Source organism: Podarcis bocagei (genome assembly GCF_964188305.1).
Source record: "Podarcis bocagei genome assembly, chromosome: 7".
In the NCBI taxonomy this organism is placed as follows: Eukaryota; Metazoa; Chordata; class Lepidosauria; order Squamata; family Lacertidae; genus Podarcis; species Podarcis bocagei.
Genome location: NC_138132.1, coordinates 28306660 through 28328445, shown reverse-complemented (window position 1 = coordinate 28328445; position 21786 = coordinate 28306660). Strand labels below are relative to the sequence as shown.

The 21786-nt window shown below is 45.1% G+C and overlaps 1 protein-coding gene and 1 long non-coding RNA gene across 2 annotated transcripts; one reads left to right on the top strand and one right to left on the bottom strand.

Moving 5' to 3' along the window:
• Window positions 1-798: 798 nt before the first annotated feature.
• On the bottom strand, window positions 799-16068 carry PAFAH2 (platelet activating factor acetylhydrolase 2). Its single transcript, XM_081202164.1, has 10 exons — window positions 15496-16068; window positions 12903-13053; window positions 12131-12227; window positions 9185-9253; window positions 8715-8856; window positions 7225-7338; window positions 4356-4447; window positions 4038-4208; window positions 2684-2832; window positions 799-2458 (listed from the first exon to the last, which is right to left on the bottom strand). The coding sequence occupies exons 1-10, from the start codon at window positions 15583-15585 to the stop codon at window positions 2364-2366; spliced, it is 1170 nt and encodes a 389-aa protein (XP_081058290.1). The 5' UTR covers window positions 15586-16068; the 3' UTR covers window positions 799-2363.
• On the top strand, window positions 4454-9178 carry LOC308591432. Its single transcript, XR_014010176.1, has 3 exons — window positions 4454-4910; window positions 5116-6209; window positions 9012-9178. It is a non-coding gene; the product is annotated as an uncharacterized lncRNA (long non-coding RNA).
• Window positions 16069-21786: the final 5718 nt, after the last annotated feature.

Genomic DNA, 21786 nt, shown 5'->3' with positions numbered 1-21786 from the left:
AGCCAAAAGTGGACCGTTCTCGTTGCTGGAGATCGGTTCCCTGTTATGATCAAACAGCCCCCTTTATTCAGCAAAGAATAATTTGGATCACATTCTGGGTTCTGTCACCATTGCTGTGTGGAAAAGTAATTTTGTTTTCAGATCCAGGATGTCAATCCACTAGCACACAATTTGCTTTCGACATTTATCTACAGGTTGGGTTAAGCACCAAAGGCTTTGAAAGAAGGACTCAGTTCATGTGTGAAACTGGGCAACTGCTGTGTACAAAATGGTTCTCTCCTCCAGAGAATCAGCCTGCGGTTTCGGTGATCCAAACAATATGCAAACCGAAACACAGCCACACTCCAAGGTTTGTACTTTCCAAATTTTGCAATGCCTTTCTCCAGCCAAGTGATGTGTACAAAAACGCATCCGCTATGGGAAAGTGTGCATAACAATGCATATATATATCAGTGGATATAAAATGCAAAAGTGCATTATTCTGGGGAAAACTGCTTTGCAAAAATGTGTATATTAGGCAAAATTGCATAGAAAAATATGTACATTAGAAGAAATGCATAATAAATTGCTGATGAACTTTAACGAGCGCTTTTGAGACAAAAAATTGCAAACTGGCATGGAAATGTGGATAACTGAAGATTGGAAAAATTAAAAAATGGATGGAAACTGAAATTGACAGATTTGCCTATCTCTCCCCCTAACAATATAACCTGAGTGGCTATTGAGAAGGGTCCTTCGCTCTGTCCTGTGATCCCACTGTCTCCCCCATCCTCGTAAAAATAAAGAGTCCAAGCAAAATGAATTGTATATAAACATGTTATGAAGCTCAAGTTTCCAATTCAACAGAGTTCAAACAAACAAAAATCAACGCAGGCACTTTTGACAGACACAAGAGGGACATTAGGGCTGTACATTTTCTGGAATTGCACCAGGGCTGGAGAAGGCAACACGGTGGAGGTAAACTAGGTCCTGGTTTTTGCTGTCTCGGGCATACAGTAAACACAGGAGGGTCATTCAAGCATTCGGGAAGATCCACCATATGTGGTGGGTCACACCTTGTACCGGACAGGGTTAGATATACCTGACACTCACATTCATCAGCAAGACTCAAAGGTGGCACTCTTAGCTACTTTCCCCATTAAGTCCAAAATTAAAGTGCATACAGGATATGCAAGAGTGATGCTTGGAAAGTGCTCCGAAGCAATCTGGAAAGTACTTCATGTGTTGCAGGTTCAAGCCTTGCTATTGAACTCAAGGGTTCTGGGATGCAGCCTTGGCTTATATTAATTAGGGCCTTCCTGCTGAGCTGCATTAACACTTTTGGGGCTCACAAGCCCCCAGGTGCATTCTTGGTACAAGGCATCCCTTCCCTAGGATGGTATCACTAGAAGTTATTTTCTTACCCTGCAGGCCAGCTGAAGAGGAGTTTCCATCTCACACAGATGTATAACTACGGCTAATGCCCACTTCCTCCATGATTAAAGGAGTTCTGAGGGCCAGAAGATATTATTTCAAGACATATTTAAGGACCAGGATCTCCATTTTGTAGAAATCAAAGTCGCAATAGCTTCCCTACACCGTCTTTGCTACATTTGGCCTACTGTAACTGTACAGAGAGATTCACTATGCCCCAAAGAGATTGCATTACTGTTTGGGTACAATTAAAAAATAGAAAAGCCTACAGAGGCACCAAGAGGAATCAATCTGAATGATGATGATAGTTCTGAGAACATCTGTGAAATAACTGGTATATATAAAGAAAGCATTCAGAGAGAGATGCTTCTACACAGCACTGAACTTCTCCAACCTGGGATAATCTTCATTCTAGCTTCTATGATGAGCTGTAGACCACTAGGCCCAATCCTTGATTCACTTGATGTCACTATTTGGCTGACATTTTTTGTCCTGTTCAGAAATGTTTCACAACTCCAAAAAAAGCACTCTGCTAATTTTGTATGGCAAAGGATACCGTCAAAGGGGGAATTCAACCCAAACGTGCTATGTTGTGGTCAAGCTCCCTTTCATTTCTGCAAGACTTTGTGCAAGAGAACTTCCTCAAGGATGGGTCCCCAAAGCGATAACCCTTATTTCTATTCCTCCAAACAATCACAGAGGAACAGACAGATCAGCCCCAAAGATGGAAGCATTTCTGATCACCTCTCTGTAGTCCTGGAGGGATCAGGAGCATGTTTAGGGAACTCTTGTAGCAGCAGCAGCAAGAAGAAACCCACCATGAAGTTGATAGCAGGTGCTGTGTCTGGACAGTGACTGATTTTTAGAACGTGCTCCTCCCAGCTTCATAAGTTGGGGGAAACAGAGACTGGCCAAAAGCACTTGAGAGAGATAAGTTCGTTCCCCCAGGTCTAGAGGCTGGACTTCTGCAAAGGGCTGTCCGGAACTACAGAATCACCAACGCCTTCCAGAAGACTATCCCACCGATCAAAATCTTCTTTCAGCTCTAGGGAAGGACGAAAAGAAATGGGGATTAGCCTAGGAAGATGATTATTGCACATGATGTAACTGCTGGCAAGGCTCCGCTACAAGCATTAAAAGGAAGAATACCACTGGATCCATTAGTACCCAGAGGAAATGGCAATTCTTTAAAACCCTCCCAGCTCGCTGGAACAACCACCACCTTCCTCCAAAGGCACGGTCCATAAACACCACCACCACATTGACTTACGGAGGTGTTTCTGCAGGAAGGCAAGAGAGGCCTGGCTGGTGATGTCAAGGCCCTGGTAGGGGTCGATGGTGCCTCTGGTTCTGAAGACTCTGTTCACGAGGTTCCCCGCAAGGAAGGTGAAATCCGTCTGACTCTGGTGGACTGTACCCCTGAGAAGTGGACACAAGCACTTTGACAATGCTCTTTTCATGAACATATGCATTTGTATGCACACACTGCCCTAGTATATGCTAGTTTGCACACAACAGTTGGCAGGAAAACTGCAGCACAAAATTCAGAGAAGTGCCCATTTCGAAGGATGAGGCCACTTCGGAAAGTGCAGCTAGGTAAATTCGCCTTTAAATGCAAACTGAATCAAACTTCTCCCCCAGCCCTAGGTCTGATCCACCAGGCCCCTTCTTTAAAGGGAAAATGCCATGTTTATTTAACTGCTGGTTAAAAAATAGTTTCCTACGAATTTGACCTCCAAATCCCAAATGAACTTTGCACAGCTTAAGTTTGTTGAGTGTACCAGCAGCTGGAAACTGCAGCAAAAGCTTCGTTCTAGCCGATTACCTTTACGCTCTAGAAATTCCCAAATATTATAGTAGAGCTTTCACTTAGACCTGCTTTAACCATTTAGCACTTGCCATACTGGTAAATGTGTAACCAATGTGTCTGCCCTTGTCAACTGGGCATCAAAATGGCTGAGCATGCATAACTATACTGTTCATACTATAAAGACATTTACTCCCTATATATTACACCCATTAATTTCTCAGGAAGAGCCGATAATTTTTACACCTCCCTCCTCTTCCTGTCAAGACACTCCTAATGAAATTACTACCAAAGTGGCAAAATTCTGTGCATCAGAATGCATGACTAGGAACCGGATCTTCTTACTCAGTAATCCATCCTAAGCATACCTGTGAACCACACACACACACATCTTAGATTTTGGGCTGGGCTGTTAATTTTTCATAGTCTGCTGGCTCGTAAATTGCTAATTGCATGTGTTTGATTGTAATTTAGTGGCTGATCTGTGACTGCAATAATAAAGAACTGAACAGTTTAAGTATGAATCAAGGCGGCATGTAATTTCCGATGGCTGATCCTATCTTGGTTCTTTTGGGACTCTGCACTCCTCTTTTATGTTTTATTATCCTTTCCTTGTGCTTTTGCAAACTGGTTTTCATCTCTTTTTCTGCTTATCATCTCAACCCTCCCCTGTCTGTCTCATTCCCCCTCCTCGCTTCCTCTATGCGTCACAGCCGCTTCAGATTGCAAGCCTGCAATCATTTACTCCCTGTGTAGAGCTGTATTATGACAAAGCTCTGATCGCACCAGTTGAGCAAGTCCAGACCTTCAGACTTACAGGATGGTTATAACCTTGGTTTCCTTGCTCACAGCACTGATCTTTTTCATTTTGGCCACGCTCTCCGCAGTCTGGAAGGACTCAGTGTTGACAAAAAGCACCGGCTTGGTCACTTTTGGGTAGACAGAGTTCTCCAAAGGGAACATCCAGGCATCGAGGGCAACAGCACACCTGCAGGGGGAGATAAAACCAGGTAACCAAGGCCTTGAATTCCCACCAGGTAGCGTGTTACTAGAAGGACGTCCCCAGCTACCGCTCTGAAGTTTTTAAAAATAGGCTGCCCCAAAGTCTCCCAGGCAGCCTCTAGAGCATACTCACTTAAACTGGGCTTCTTTAACAAGAGCCAGCACAGCCGTCGTTCCTCCAAAAGAGTGGCCCATGACGGAGACTTTGGACAAATCCACGTTGTCCTGGAATGGAAGGGAAGGGAAGGAAACCTCTGAAAGTTGAAGCCACTCCCCAGAGATTTTATTCTTCAACAAACTATCACCAAGGAATGCTAAGAGAGTCATGGCTACAAGGTATGGGGAGTTTATATGTTCAATGAACTGTAGGATCTCTTGAATCGAATTGGTTTAAAAATACGACGCTATCTCTTTTGACTCAAATAGTACAAACAATCCCCAAAAAGCCCCAAGGTTTTAAACGTTAGCACTGCCCAACCTGTTTAATGAATAAAAACGCAGAACTGAGCTAACAAAAGTGGCACGATTACCTAAAAGGTTTTTTGAAAGCCAGGGCTTCCACCAACCAGCAAAAGGAGGCATTCCCGGGGGGGGGTCCCCCCCAGAAAAGTATTGGGAGTCATTCTGCATAGAAACAGTAAGGATGTTTGTACCTTTAAGATGTAAGCTTTGGACTGATTGGTTATTGGTAAGATGGCGGCGCAAGCACTTGCAGCGGCTCGGCACTCCGAAGACCGGTATTCAGTGTTTTGTGTTTTATATGTGAACCCGGTCTTTGGGTGGGTGTTTGATCTTCGTTGTTGTGTATACTGTGTATATACGGACAATGACAATAAATTTATCTATCTATCTATCTATCTATCTATCTATCTATCTATCTATCTATCTTACAGCTGGTCATGACTACAAAAGAAGAAAAGCTGCAGTTTGAACTCTGCCTGCAGGAAAAACACCCACAAGCTTTGCTGTTTGTTGTTTTATAATAAAACCTTTGTTTAATTTGGTTTTACACCGGTCTCATGGTGTCACAGTCTCTCATCTGCCACCAGTGGAAAATCCCCCTCTAACAAAAAGGCCCCGCCCCTAGTTGAGTTTGGTTGGTCAGTTTAGCAGGATTCAGTATGAACCCCTTTCTGATCATGAAGGGGCTTGCATTGAAACCCCTGCTAAGATGAAGTTCTCCCTCCTCTGTTTTAGTAGAACCTCGCTGCCTACAAAGTGCTTTGAAGTCCTGACCCTGGGACTTCAAAGCACCATATCGCCTGATGTCATTGCAGCAGACAGGTGGTGGCCCTGCCCACCTGCCAAATATGTTCCATGTGGCCACTCCTGATAAGGATCTGGCCTGTGCAGCCAAAGAAGGTTCCACCCCCCTGCCTTATAAGGTTCCTTGGTGGCTTTCTGCAGAAGCCACTGCTGGCAGGTCTTGAAGGAAGCAGGGTACGTGATGCAACAGCTTCTGCAGGGCTGGTAATGTGAATGAGGCTTGCTAAATATCAGGAGGAGGAAAGCAAGAAGGGACTAGGAGAGGACACAGAAGGATTTGGAGAAACAAAAAAAGGAGAGGCAGCAACAAAATGCTTTGGAGAGCCTTTCTTTTGTTTCTTTCTGCTGATTCTGCTCCCACGTGGCCAAGATGTACCTTTTGAGAAAAGCAAAACAGGGTCTGGCTCCCCCTGGTGACCAAAGGATACAATCACAGGGAGGCCTCAGGAGGAGGAAGACAGATGAGAGGTGGGTGCGAGCGAGGCGCCCGAGGTTGCTTGCGTGAATCATCTCCATGCAATGTTTTACACAGTGGTGGCAGCTGCCTATTGGGACTGGGAGGGCAGAAGGCAGGGAAGCCAACGGAATGTAGAGCCAGAGCAAAGTAATTCTCATTGTCTTCCCTTCCTCCTCCCTGCTGAGTTCTACAAGGACAACACTGAGGCTAAGGAGAAAGAAGCTGATAGCCAAGGACACCCCCAGGTGGAATTTAAAAGGACAGGTGGGGGGGACGACTGGCTGGAGGTAGACAGAGGTTGTTGGGACAGTGTCCCCTCTGCCCTAATGGACTAGCCCACAGTAGTTTTACAGGTGCACATAGGCACTCATAAAATAACATGCTTCACCCTTCCTGTTTTCACATCAAGGATTGCTGCCCCAGGCACAGGGAAGGGACGTAGCTCAGCTCAGTGGCAGAGGATCTGTGGTGTGTTCTTCAGGTCTCAGATTCAATCCTTGTCAACTCTAGGCAGGAAACGTCCCCTGCCTGAAATGCGGGAGAGATGCTGCCAGTCAGTGTCAACAATACTGAGCTAGATGGAGCAATGGTCTGACTCAGCTTCCAGCATCCCCTTCTCTCTCCTGCCTGCTGCTACTATGTTTGCTTATTCTGCAGTGGTATGCCTTGTATTGACTTCTGAAGCAAGGTGAATTGGTACAACTCCCTCTAGTTCAGAGATCCATTAAAAGCACCCCCCAACACGCACACAACACACACACACACAGAGAGAGAGAGAGAGAGAGAGAGAGAGAGAGAAGTGGAAGAGATAACAGGTTATATTTAAAAGATTATGGGGGGAAATTTTAAAGTTCTTAATCTAGCACTGAAATGACATTGATGTAGATGGCAGGTGGGTCTCTTGGGGGAGAGCGTTCTACAAATGGGATGCTGCTAGGGAGAAAGAATAGCAGCTCCCAGAATCCCCAGCAATACACACTGGTTTCTCAGCACACAAAGCTGACATAGAAAAGATTTGAGAGCTACTTATGGGGACCTAGATTCAAATATCTTCTCTGCCATGAACACAGAGCAACCAGCCTCAGTCCTCCCATCTGTAAAATGGGAACAATGGCGACCTACCTTAAGCAGCTGTGAACACAAACTTCAGCTGTGGCACAGAAATTAGTAGCAGCAGTTATTTAGAATTAAGCGCTATTTGCTCTCTGGCAAGCCATTAAGTAAGGTATACGGTTGCCTCACATCACATGACAGACCAGAAGAGCGCAATGTGTTTTACCTTCAGCACAGACAGATCAAAATCTGTGCGCAAGAGGTTGACGACATCCTTGCCGCTATCGATGCTCCGGATCAACTTAAGTCCTCGTATGCATTCGTTTGCTCTTTGATGAAGCTGCAACAACAACAAGAAGGTCTGTGGTTAATCCTCTTGTTCGTTAGCTGGCTTTAATGAGGTTAAGCTCTATTTAAAAGTGCTTGTGTGGAAACAGAATAGGAGTTGAAAGCCTGGCATCCAGGCTTGTTGCTTAACTCTTCCGAACAAATCACAATTTGTAAATCATAGGGCAAACCTTGCTTACAGTTTGTGATTAGTCTGGAGCAGGGATCAGGGATCAAATTCACACTTTCTGAAACAATACACAAACTGAAACGCAGCCATCCTTTGAGATCTGAACTCCTCCAAATTTTGCAAGGCAAAATTGAAAATGAAAATAAAAAACATAAAAAGCAGAGAGAAGAGCGCCCAGAGACATTTCAAATGTCCCTGACAAAGAGCCAGCTGAACCAAATGCCAGCCACAAAAATTCTACTATGGGCTTTTTATTATTTATTTATGCAGGGTCGTATTTTAAACAATTTTCAAAAGATGACAAGTCTAACCACACTTTTCTTCAGGCAACCCTGAAACTTGCAAGGATGGGAAGAACCTTCCACATCCTTGGGGCCACCACTGTGAAGGCCTTGCCTCTGACAGCCCATGTTCTAACTTCCCCTACTGATAAGAGTAGACTCAAGATATAGATCAATGTTCTGTTAACCTTTCTTGGATTTTCGGGCACGGAGGAGTGGTAAACTACCTTAAATGACTTTGATCACAGCAGCTGATAATACCTTGAAAACACTCATCTCTTTGTGATCCAAGTTCAGCCAGCGGTGAGGAGCATGTACCTCTCCTGATGTTGTCCAGCTTCCATCAGACAACATGGCCAATTTTCAGGCATGATGGGATTTATAGTCCAGTAACGTCTGGAGGGTGCCACCCCTGCTTTGAAAAACACAATCTTTGTGCCAAGTTCAAGCTGCAAGGGCACACAGAGAGGTGCTCAAACTTTTTTTTTTTAAAAAAAGAAGTACTACAAAACCTTTTTGGACTGGTTGCTAGCAGGGAAGTCAGCCAAGGGATATTAAGATTTTAATATTGTTATGTACTGAGCTGAATCCTAGAACAATAGGATCCAGAATGCAGCGGTCTGATTGGTCTGCAGGAGCCACCCGATCTAGCTCCAGGTGGAAGTGAATCAGTGACCTGATTGGCCTGCAGGAGCAGCCCGGAATTAGCCAATCACGCGGGGCCCATTGTGTAAATAATGTATATATAGCTAGACGTTTTGGGGAAAGTTTCGTTCATTCCTGCTACGAGCTGAATAAAGAGAATGAAATTCACACTCGACTCCAAGTATATTTCAAATATTTATTCTTCTTTGCACCATAGAGGAGTCGACTAAGAACAAAACAAATGTTTGTGTGTGTGTTTAAATCAGAGCATACCTGTGGGTTTCGGAAGCGAAACTCCTTCTGACCTTTCGGCACCCCTTGATATGAGAGCCATTCTTCCCGTATCTGAGCCTCAGGGAAGTCTGGCGTTTCAGGATCCAACTTGCAAAAGTAAGTGGCAGAGGCAGAATGGTCTCTGGGGAAAAACAAACCAAGTACAGGCAGTCAGGCAAAGAAGACGGGTCCAGTTCAGCACCTCAAATTTTCCAGAGTCCCAGTTGGAACCAAGATTGTAGGAATGCATTTTAGTCCCACAGGATTATTTCACACACTCTCCTTTTGCTCTTTTAGATACCAACGTCCCTTTCATACTGCTGGAATTGTGGGAACAGATGCTTACAAACCGTGGATGAATCCAGCAAATGCACACGTGAGTGAGGTGGGCAACTGCAGCATATCAGAGTCATACCAAAGCACACAAACAATGGGATGTCTTCCTGTTCTAAAGGGATTCCACCTCTCACCTGTGCTCAAGCGCCATCACCACAAAACCACGCGAAGCCATTTCAACACAGATGGCAGAGTACACAGTTCTGGAAATTGAAACAGAGAAGATAACGTTACAAATAGTGGAAAACCCCTGTAATTCCTCTGGATTTTTGTTTCGTTTAATGGAAATTTTGTACTGCTTAATTGTAAATAAAACCTCTGTGTGGTTTACCAAGACTATACATTAAAATTCTCAGTAGAGATTGAAGTTAAAAACAAAGTGTTTTTTTTAAATGGTGAAAATACGAATAAATGTAAAATACGAATAAAATGCAAGATTCATTCATACCTTGGTTGCCTTGGAACTCGTACATTTCGGCTCCCGAACGATCAAAATCCGGAAGTGAGTGTTCCGGTTTTCGAATGATTTTCGGAAGCCAAATGTCCGGTGCGGCTTCTAATTGGATGCAGGATGTTCCTGCAGCCAACTGGAAGCCACGTCTTGGTTTTCGAACAGTTCCAGAAGTTGAACATGTGGAGTTTGAAACTGACAGGGTTAAAACTCCGTGGTGTCCTGTATCTGGGAGGAGCTTGACGCAGAGAAATGCGTCAGAGTCTGTGTCGCTGTTCAGACTCGCTTTCGCTTCTGCCTAAGACGCAGCTCAGCTCAGAGGCTGCGTGTGTGCATTTGGAGCACAGAGAATGTCGGAGGTATCTGATGGGTTTACTGCTTGTAAATAAACGCTTCTAGAGATAAGAACCGAACTGTCTCCTGACATGATTTATCCCTCATCTCACACGGACGCAGGACCGCTGCTACTCTGCTCTTCCTGCCAGGTCAGCTCCCGATCAGAGCCGCACAGGGGAAGCCTGACTGGACGCAGGATTAATTTTCCCAAAGAACAGACTCCCTGAACACATTTTGTGCGAGAACTAAGGTACAACTGTATAAACTAAAATTACTTATTAAAATATGTTGGATGCATCTGTTTCTAGGAATCTACTACATAGCTAGTGCCCTCAAAATCTTGTTGGACTACCACTCCCATCAGCCCCATTGAGCATGGCCAATGGCCAAGGATGATGGGAACTGTAGTTCAGCAACATCTAGAATGCCACAGGAAGTGTGTGGGAACTTTTGATCCTTCAGTTATTGTTGAACTACAACTCCTCCCAGATCCAGTAAGCGTGGCCAATGGCAAGGGATGATGGGAGTTGTAGTTCAGTAGCATCCAGGGGACCATAGGTCCCAACACCTGGGCTATAGATCAAAGTGTGTCTGCTCCTGAACCTCAAAATAAAAATTAATCTACCTGTATGCTATCTCTCTCTGTCCAGGAGACTGTCCTCTTCAAGATGCACAATACATTTCTCTGAACATAACTGCTCTGCTGGCAAAACATTCAAAGGTGTGATGATGACCCAGATCAGAAATTCGCATTCTACACCCCTCAGTAAGCTTTGGGTCACCTGAAATCATCTACAAAATATTGAATCGCATGCAGCCCTGAGTGCAGAACACTAAAACCTGGCACCCCCCCCTCCATGCTCCTTCAGACCACCTTTACACTGTACATTTAAAGCCTGATGACACCACTTTAAACAGTAATAGCATCCATAAAATAATCCTGGGAAGTGTAGTTTGTTAGGGGTGCTGAAAGTTGTTAGAAGACACCTATTCCCCTCATAGAGGTACAATTCACAGTGTGGTTTAACAAAATCAATCCTTTTTCCCATGTACCTCTGGGAATTGTAGCTCTGTGAGGGGAATAGGTGTCTCCTAACAACCCCCAGCACCTTTAACAAACTACAACTCCCAGAATTCTTTGGGAAAAGTCACGAGTGTTTAAAATGTTATTGCAGTGTATGGTATGAAACCGGTTGTAGTAGCCTCGCTGTTGCTCAGTCTCCCTTCAAAGAAAAACACGACTTCTATGGTTCCTTGCAGCTTCCTACATAGAAATCCTGTTTACAATGGTAGTGTAAATGGAGTGTCAGTTTGGGAGGGGAATTAAACACAAGATCACAGCTAACACTAAATGCACTTTAAAAAGCAACAACCATTCACCCAAAGTCTAATCCAAGATGTGTCTGGGCTCATGTGAACTAAGCCGTTCTAGTCGATATTTATCCCTTGGTGCATTCTAATGAGCTCACAAGGATTTGTGGGAAGACTGGACGGCAGAGAGCGGGTTTTTCACATCTAAGGCATCTTTCCAATCCCTCTTGAAATAGATCCAAACCTGTTGGCAGTTTTAGTGCCCTATAAGCAGCTAGAGGACTGCTCTTGTTTCAGATGATTGTGCCCAAAAATGCCACTCAGACAAGGAACACTGCCTGCTTTAAGAACTCCAGGAATGCTAAAGATTGTGACGCACGTTGGATACTCTGAAGTGCCAAAGAAATGCCAGGTACAGTGGTACTTCGGGTTAAGAACTTAATTCGTTTCGGAGGTCCGTTCTTAACCTGGAACTGTTCTTAACCTGAGGTACCACTTCAGCTAATGGGGCCTCCCGCTGCTGCCAGCGCACGATTTCTGTTCTCATCCTGAAGCAAAGTTCTTAACCCAAGGTACTATTTCTGGGTTAGCAGAGTCTGTAACCTGAAGCGTCTGTAACCCGAGGTACCACTGTAGATTGCTACAGGCTAATGCAGTGACCTCTTGGTCACAATCCATTGTTTTCCCCAGCATTGCTGTCCTTTGCTGAAAGGCCAGCTCCATTGGGCCTCCTCTCCTTCTACAGTCACCCAGTAGCAGCTGTTCCGGCCTAAAGGCCCTTCTAGACTTGGGTGTGTTTTTCTGGAGGTGTATCTCGCAACATGTCATTGATGCAATGCAACACTGCATTAGTGGTGGATTTACGTATACTGTACCAGACAAGCCACATATCATCATTCACTTTATCATTTGCACTGTCCATTTTATCAGTCCGCAGGGGGTCTTGCAAAGATGAAGGAAATGTAAGCAGAAAAAAACTTACCGAAAGGCTCCTAATCCGTGGGAGAATATGATCAACGGATACTTGTGGGAACATGGTTTAAAAGGAGCATCCCAGCTCACAGGGATCTTGCACGAACCTGTGGAAATCAATGGTCATATATGAATGTTCCAAGGCCTTGTTATGCAGCAAGTGGTCAGTGCTTCACTATCCCAATTATGCTACGCTACCCAAGAAAACCTTTCACTCTCTCATCTTTTCTTAGTGGTTTCTTGAAGTTCAGAATTGTTTCAGATACAAAAGGCACAACCCTTTTGCATTCCCTGCAAGGTGCACGTAGCAGGTTAGCGGCATCTACTGGACGTAGTTGTTGCTTGTACTGGTGGCACAAGTTAAGTAAATTTAAGACACTGGATTGACTGATCTTATGTCTCTCTTCCAATAGATGCTTTTACTGCACTATATATTTAAAGCACATGACTCCTCCCCCCAAAAAATCATGGGAACTGTAGTTTACCCCTACAATTCCTGGCACCCATAGCAAACTAAAGTTCCCAGGATTCTAAGTACTTTAAACATATGGTGCAGATGTGATGTTACTTCAAATTGTTGGAAGCCAGCAACTGCTGCATTTGGGAGGCGGGGGAATCCCAGTTCATTCTGCTGAGCAGAGCCCCACGCTTCTGTCCCAAAGTCCTGCCCTGATGGTACCGCTGGTATGAGCAAATTTCAAGATCTTAAGGGTTACAGGTAGAAGAAGGGCACAAAAGCAGCACTACTGCACCAAGATGCTGGCAGCCAGCAAACCCCTTACCGAAAGTCACGCTAAGCAGTGGGGCACACCATTTCCTGTTCATGTTCAGGTAGTCAGAGATTCCATAGTAGTACTCATAGCGAGGGATCCAAAAGGGCTGTTCTGCCCCATCCTGCTGGATGCAGGGGTAAAATAAGCGGAAGAAGAGGCCCTGAGGAAGAGAAAAGAGATTGTAGTGTAAACTCAAGCGCCTGCCTGGAGAAGGAGGACTCCACACTTTCTCCCACCACCACCTTTTTCTTCATTAAAGTCCGTAGGAATGAGGTACGGTTGTCTCCTTTGCGCTTACTGAAATCAATCCAAGTAACAGCACAGGACTTGTTACCAGAGCCCTCACTGGCACTGGGAAGTATCTGGGGGCAACCAGAACAAAGATGGGAAAAGTTAAAACTGTACTTGGATTTGTTTTGATGGCTGCAAATCTATTCATCTCTAGATACTGGAAATATGTGGAGGGCCTTTCTATAGAGGCGTGGTATAAAAAGGTATGTTTTTAGCAAGTTTCAGAGAAGTTGATCACTAAAGTGTGATTATTTAGGGGACAAATCAAAAAGGACAAATTTGGCCTGACTTCATTGATTATATAGCAAAATCGGAATTGCCCAACAGAATACCAGCATTGCTGCATTTATATGGGACCAATAATCTCAGCTGCTTCTCCTAAGGGGCTGGATACATTTGATGAGTATAACAAGTTAAAATTTATTAACGTTTCTGCGAAGCAACAGATAACCATCTCATGATTATTTTTTATTTCATTCCTATTTGTAGGTAGCATTAACATTTGTATTGCGGAAAACATGGGAGGGGTGTCAGGGTGCTATTGTCAACAAAAAATAACTATCAGGTGTGTGCCTTCATGGGTTGGGGGTGCCTAGGACAAGGGGAATTCTAGCTATCTGTAACCACATACATTTTGTTTTGTTTTAAAAAGTTAATTTTGAAAATTAAAAAGCCTGTTCTCCTAATCCCACCTTTTCTGTGAAGCTTTGGGCACAGCCTCCCAGTTCCCATCCTATGCCCTAATGTAATTCAGTCAGTACAAAAGGGGGAGGAAACCTTCTCAGCCTGAGGGCCACATTCCATCCTAGGCAGCCCTCTGGGGGCCACATGACAGTGGAGGATGACTCCAGAGGTAAAAATGTGCCAGGCATATGGATATTTTGCACAGAACAGTAGGCTTGTTTCAACATACAAATCTCTTCCTCTCCTTTATCTAAGTAAGCAAGAGGCACTACAGTATCAGGGTTCAGAGGACACTTTCCTGTCACCGCAGGGAGTGACGCAAGGCCAGTGAGGGGGTGTGGCTTGTGGAGAATGCCAAGGGTCAAACCAAGAGGCTGGGAGGGCTGCATTTGCACCCCTGGACCTGCAATTCCCCACCCGCTGCTACACAGGGGAGCATGCCAGAGCTATGCCCTTACTTCTCCTTGTCATATGTTCAATTAATAAAAATAATATGTTGAAGGCACAGGAGTAGATCAGGCTGCGTTTGTTTCCTGCAAGTTGGTCACCTTGTTAGATGACATCCAGATTATTCATTTTCCCTCTGTGCCCAACCCTGTCTCCCCCAACCCGAAAGAACCTTGGCTGGCTTTCCTGGTGACAGTGAGTCACCAAAACAAAACATCACAGGGATACCAACGATACCAGCAGAGGGCACCCTCTGGATAATTTCACCACCACCTGAAGTGCAAAGGGTAGCCGGGGTGGCCCGGGAAACTACCTTCCCTGGGGCAGCCCCTAAGTTGTGGAATCCCCCTCCCCACAGAGGCAAGGCTGCCACCTTCATTATGTGGTCATCCATACTAAGCTATGAAGCTCAATAGGTGACCTTGGGCTTGTCACTGCTTCTCGGCCTAACCTACCACACAGGGTTTTTGTGGGGAATCCCACCTTGAGTTCCTCAGAGAAAAGGTGGGCTAGAAATGTGATATACACATTTTTTTAAAAACCCACCCTATTTTCTCTGCCCTGAAAATTGTTTGAACTGATATAAAAATATTTTTAATTAAGAATTGTAACCTGCCATGGGACGTCATGGTGGAGGGTGAGAAAAACAGCAATCTAATAAACAAATAAAAATAATAAAGGCAAGATACAAAACCGCTAATTGCCCAATTCATACAACTGCTGTGTTAGAATATGCTCTCTCTCCAACCAGTCTTTTTTTTGAAGGAGGAAGGGATGGGAAATAATTGGTGTGACAGAACTGGGGGTTCCCAAGCCGTGGACTGTAAACCACCAGCCGCCCCTGAGCTTCGCGCCTGTGAAGGACACTGGCGATCAGAATCCTACAAAGTCTGTACTCAACTTGTAACGCAATAAAATACAATGTAAGGAATGCGGTAAAGCAATAAAAAAATCACACAGCAGCTAGCACAGCGCATTACAATGGCTACCACTGGCGGGGGGACGGACCCATTATGTGGCCCGCCAAGACTCCCAGCTATTTTCAAGTAGGGAAAAACGGAAAAAATGCCACAAGAAGCAGGTCGGCGGAGCCCTGCTCCCTTCTTCGTTGACCCTCCAAGCTGACAGGCTGGGCCAGCCTCACTTCTGCCCCCATCCCCGCCCCAGCAAATCACGGTACCTTTGGCGTCTGCCCCACCATGACATCCGTGCAGCCCACCGGGAAGGCTCCCTTCCCATGAGGCAGCCCCAGCGACTGGCTGACCCCCATGCTCTCCTGCTGCTTCGCTCTCAGCGCGAGCCCAAAAAGACGAGTCCACGGGCGCCCCTTATTTGAGAAAGACGCCAGCGGGCAGTTTCATTTCCTCCTTCGGTTCCTGCTGCGCCTCGAGAGGCGAATCTGACGCTCGGCTTGCGCATTGGCCGGCATGGCGCACCCTTTGCCACCGAGGCGCGGTGGGAGGAGACGGGGGACCGGGAGGCGGGAGGAGGAGGCGGAACCCGAGTTGGGCTCTGTATTGTTTTGCTTATAAAGTGGGGAGAGAAACGGCTTAAGGCGCAGAAGTTGAGAAAGCTGAAGGATCCCGCGCCCCTTCACGCTGCCCAAGCCTGCTTCCTTGCGCTCAGTTGGTAGAGCATGAGACTCTCCTTAAGCTCAGGGTTCTGGGTTCAAGTCCCACGTTGGGCGAAATGGGGTTGGACTAGATGACCCTCCCGGTCCCTTTCAACTCTACCATTCTATGATTTGTCCAGGAAGGGCGATTTCTTCCGAAGGGGGATCTGTCACGTTTCAGGATCCTCTTACGCCTGCCCTCCACTCCGTCACGCGCGCCTTGCGACACAGCGCTTGGTTTGTTTTTCTGGCGTCCTTGGGCGCAGGCTCGTCACAGTTTTTGCGAAAGACAAAAGGAAGGGGGACTCTTTCTCAACAGTATTACGCTGAATTCGGGGTCAGATCTGTCGATTTGTGTTTGTTTGTTTGTTTGTTTGTTTGTTTGTTTACTTATTCGAAGCGTTTGCACCCCGCTTCAGCCAAAGGCTCCCAGAGTGGCTGGCATACAGTACAATCAGTTAAAACTAGATCGTCTCTGCCCACTTTGGCCACCTCATGAGAAGAGAAGACTCCCTGGAAAAGACCCTGATGCTGGGAAAGATGGAGGGCACAAGGAGAAGGTGACGACAGAGGATGAGATGGTTGGACAGTGTTCTCGAGGCTACCAGCATGAGTTTGACCAAACTGCAGGAGGCAGTGGAAGACGGGAGTGCCTGGCGTGCTCTGGTCCATGGGGTCACGAAGAGTCGGACACGACTAAACGACTAAACAACAACAAGTTCCTAATTTAATTTTTCACACTATACCATATAAGCGTCTTTCCCACCCCTAGGCCCTTTCTGACCCTTTTCAACCCCTATATCTTCATTCATCCCCTGCACAGTCCCATCGATCTCAGAGGGACAATACTGATCACATTGCAAACCCCCTGGCTACAATCTCATCAGTTAGGGTTGCAGGAGAAAACTGCCCTGCTCACCTGATACAATCTGGGTGGATCGTGACCTGTAAATTAACAGTCCACTTCAGCATCTAAAATCCAGTGGGTTCCATGGGGTCACGAAGAGTCGGACATGACTAAACGACTAAACAACAAGAAGTCTCTGCCCGCACATGCTTACAATCTGACATTCCTCCAGTCTTCACTTCAGCTCTCCACATCCGATTGAGGGTTTTTTTGTAAAATGCTCGTGGGAATTTATGAAGCCTTTATTGTTATTTAGCTGTTTATGTACCGCTATGTCATTAAAAAAAAATCAAAGCAGTTTACAACAAAATCTACATAGCAATAAAAATTGTGTAAAAAAAGAAAGAAACATAAACCGTCAACTCACTATTATGGAAATGTGTTTTCTTTAATTGTTTACTTTGACCATGAAAAGTTTTCAGCCAGTGTTTAAAGGCATTTTGGTGCATATCTCTCCTCGTGGAATTTTGTCTAGTATGCCAATTATTTCAAGCAATTTTCTCTAATATAAGGCTTTTATTTTTATTTTGCCAATATCTACATTTTTCATGCACATTTAATAGGATAGGATAACTGTGGTAAAAGTCAGATAAGTGCAGATTTCAAAGGATAGCTATGTTCTGGTTTGCATATTGTTTTGAGAAGGGTGCACTAGGTAGAGTCACATGAGAATTCAAAGCAAAGTGAATTCCTTTCTCTATTTAAAAAGTGGGATCGAAATACTCTCCAACAGATACATGAATCAGCATGATAATGGAAAGTTTCACCTGTTGAGTTACTGCCTGCACTTAATCAGCACAGCATGCACTGCCAGAATGCACGGGTGCAGCTGGGGAGCAGATACATTAATCTTGCAGCCTAAGTGTCAAACATTGGAGCACATCCTGCAGCTGCGCTCATTTGGTCTGCAGGATATCAACTTTCACGCTCTAATGCTTTTTAATGTGTTATTTTACTATTCTGAAAATTATAGGATAGGGGAGCTAAGTGTGTATTGCTCACTGGAAAATGTACAGATCTATGGTTTGTGATTGGTTTTTTTTGAAGTGTTCTTAGTGTCAGGAGAATGTGCTAGTTGGATTTTCCATAAATCTGATGAAGAGATTTTCACAATCATGTATTATTATCATTATATGGTTTTTCCCTTGTCTGTGTTTTCCGCTCGTCACCATCCTTGTCGCTCCCTCCAACAGCAAACTCAGGCCATGAGTGCCAACAGGATTGTTGCCAAAATGGGGCCACTGAGAATCAAGAAGGAGGTATCAGTAGGTACATGTGTTGGACATGCAACAGTATGGCTCATTCAGTCTGTAACATAAGGGTGAATTTTGTTAATGCTAAAGTCAACTAGTCAAGAGAGGGATGGGATGCTGCTTAGCAACCAGGCATGAACCGCACTGAGGCAGCACATGCTCTGACTGGCTGTGTAATTCTGAGGGAGTTTTCCTCTGTATGTTTGGTTGAATGTCTTCCTCCCAAACCGAGAAAGACAAAACCTCTGTTTCTTTCTCCTCAAATTATATACTGCTTTTGTTCAGTTTCCTTAATAAGGTGTTATCAGATTTATTTTTTCCTCTGGACTCAGTCTGTGTTATTTAAGTGTTATTGCTAATAAGGAGGTCATACTACATTGGAGGGGGGAGCCAAGGGACCGCCCCTTCTTTAAATAACCCGTTGAGGAGGAATGGGTATGTTTAGCAATCATGGAAGGAGCATCTGGAAGTGCTCTTTTTGAATTGCTTTATTACTTATAGCTAGGTTGAGGAACCTGGGGCCCCCACAGGTGTTGTCTGTTTGGGACGAAAAATAGAGGCAGGGGTGTGAACTGGCCTGCTTGAATTCTTTACCACTTATACTGTCCTGGATGACAGTATGGTTGGTTGGTTGGTTGGTTAATTGGTTGGCTGGCTGGCTATATGGAACCCTGAACAGGAGCACTACTGTTGTGGGGGGTGAGGCTACACTGCAACATTTTGTTGCCAGCCCTACTTGTCAACCCTAACATTTTGCCTGCAGTGCAAAGCAGGAATGTGCAGTCCAGCAGAGGGTGCCACTTAACCATTCAGTAGCAACCACTCCTCCTGTCTTTAACTTGCTTCCAAAGGAACATCAAATGGATTGAATGGAGCTGAAGAAGAGCTGCTAAAGGAAACCTTTCAAAGCAGAACAGGGGGGCCTGTGCGCCCTCCAAATGCTGTTGGACTCCATCTCCCATCAGCCCCAGCAAGCACAGTCAATAGTCAGGAATGATGGGAGCTGTAGCCTGGCACTGAGGAAGGCTCCTGCTTGCCAGTTTCCCATAAGCATCTGGTTGGCCAATGTAGGAACAGGATGCTGAACTTGATGAGCCATTGGCCTGATCCAGCAGCCTCTTCTTACACTCTCCTTTAATGGCAGTTTGATCTGCAGAAGCAGACGTGCAATCATGTTTAGGAGAGACATGTGGCGCTGTCGTAAGAGTGCTGTTAATTCTCCATAATTTGATATAAAACTTTCCCCGTGCAGGATGCAGCTGCAGAATACTCATGACTGTCTTATCTCTGTTGCTGTGCAGTCTAACACATAGTGCTGGCCTCTGTCAGACGCTCCAATTACAGTACAGCATTCTTTGTGGAGAAGGATTGTTGGAGACAAAACTGTAAAGAAACGGAATCCTGAAGTTGCAGGGCTTTGACAACTTCAGGCCTCTCTGGGCTCGGAGAGAGAAGCCATTCTGAAACAACTGTGTATAGGAATGCCCAGAAAAGGAATAACAAGACTACCTTTGTCTGCAGCTGTATATAACACACTGTGTCTAAGTCTTGATCATTTGCCTTGACGTATAAACGAAACAAGGAATTTGGGCCATTTAAAGTATTATCATTAGTCTGTCATGGAATGTTTTGAATGAGAAAAAATATCTTAGGTAATAACGTCATCTTAACTGCTGCCATACGTCATGGCAATGTTGTCTTTTTTGGTTATGTATCTTAGATGTGAACTGAGAAATAACAGGTGAATAATCTAGCTTTTCCAATACAGTGGTATCTCGGGTTACAGACACTTCAGGTTACAGATGCTTCAGGTTACAGACTCTGCTAACCCAGAAATAGTACCTCAGGTTAAGAACTTTGCTTCAGGATGAGAACAGAAATCGCGCGGCAGCGGCATGGCAGCAGCAGGAGGCTCCATTAGCTGAAGTGGTACCTTAGGTTAAAAACAGTTTCAGATTAAGAACGGACCTCCAGAACGAATTAAGTTCTTAGCCCAAGGTACCACTGTATAGAAATGTCTTTGGGAATTAAAATACCAAGATACTGAAAATGCAAAGTACAAATTTTGAGTCCAGATACTTTTCATAGGTTTAGTAACGTGTTGGGAGGAGTGTGAATGCAGAGTAATTCCGTCTTGCTATAATTTACAGCAAATCCTGATGCCTGACCAGAGCCTGCAATTTCTGACATAATTACAGGTACAGACTTAGCTGGATTGGAAGTCATGAGAGTGACATCAGCGGCAAAAATATTAATTATATGTTTTTGACCATTAATAGTGACACCTGATAGTCAGCCTAATGCGCACAGTTACTTTCAGTTCCCTTGATTCTCTGTGGGTGAAATGAGTGCTTGAAAAGTAAGGTGCAGATGTGGCCAATGCCTGCGCAGACTTACTCCCACCCACCCATCACCCCAGACTTTTATTTAGAGAGATCTCACCAGTGGAAATCGGAATGCAGAACCGCAAAGTGGATGCTCCACAGTTTGGCTCTGGCAGCCCTTAACTTGCTGGGGATGATGACTTCACCCCTGTCATTTTCCTGCCTGCTTTTTTGTGTGATCTGAGATAAAATGAAGGCAACTAGGATGAAAGAATGAACAGCATGACCGTCGCCAAACCCACAAGGAGCAAAGAGGATATGAGAAGCCGAAAGTTCTCCCAAACCACACCAGATCTGCAGTCTTCAGCGGTGTTAGGAAGAGGGCAAACTCCTTTCAGGCATCTGGGAGCTATTTTCTTCTTGGGCTCTGCGAGAGTGACTTCTCTTTTCTTCTTCCTCTGCAGAAACAGTTTAGCTCATCCCTAACCAAAAACACAAAGCTGCACCATTCTAATAGATCCTTTCTCTTTTTTATCCTTCTTTTTTTTCTTTTTAGCCAAATGGAACCGGGGGGGGGGGCATGGAGGAGAAGCCATGCTGTCAAGATAATTACATTTTCTGTTTAATTAAAAACAGAGACACGGCCAGTATCTTGTGGTACAGCTTCGCATGAAGGAGAAAGCCGGTTTTTCTTGCTAATTAATATGTTTCATTGTGCTGCTTGAGAGGAAGTTAGCATGCGGAGCAAAAAACAGGTTGAAGTTGAATTTTAAGGTTGTCCTACAGATGCATGTCATATTTAACAGATTCAGCATGTGCTCAAGGCAGGACCAGTAAACTCCTATCTAAAGGACCTCCTTCTGCTGTATGAACCTGCTGACCCACTGAGATCATCATCTGAGGCCCTGATCTTATTGGTTTTCGATAGTTGGGTGGTCATTGATCGGAGGCAGGACTCCTTCTGTGGTGGCACCCCACCTGTGGAGCTCCTGCCTGAGACATGTTTGCCCCCTTCAGGCATTATCACCAGTGATGGCTGATGCTGACTGAGACTGGTAGGGCAGAAGACAGGGAGCCGAACAGCAGGTGGCGCCAGAGCCAATGGCAGGTACAGTCAGCTAGTGCTACTTTTGTCCCCATCCTCCTCCCAGCTGTGTTCTACCACTGAGACTAAGGTGGAGGAAGCAGACAGGCAGGCTGTGGCACCACCAGGACTGACTGTTCGTAGAAAGGCTGGCAAGTGTAGCCTGGGCTGGGGCTGGCTGTAGGTAGGGTAGTGGAGTAAGACCCTGTTTGTCTCTAACAGACTAGCCCTCACTGGTTATTCTAAGATGCAACCCGGTAAATCTGGGCTGTGGTGACACTTGTCTAGCCA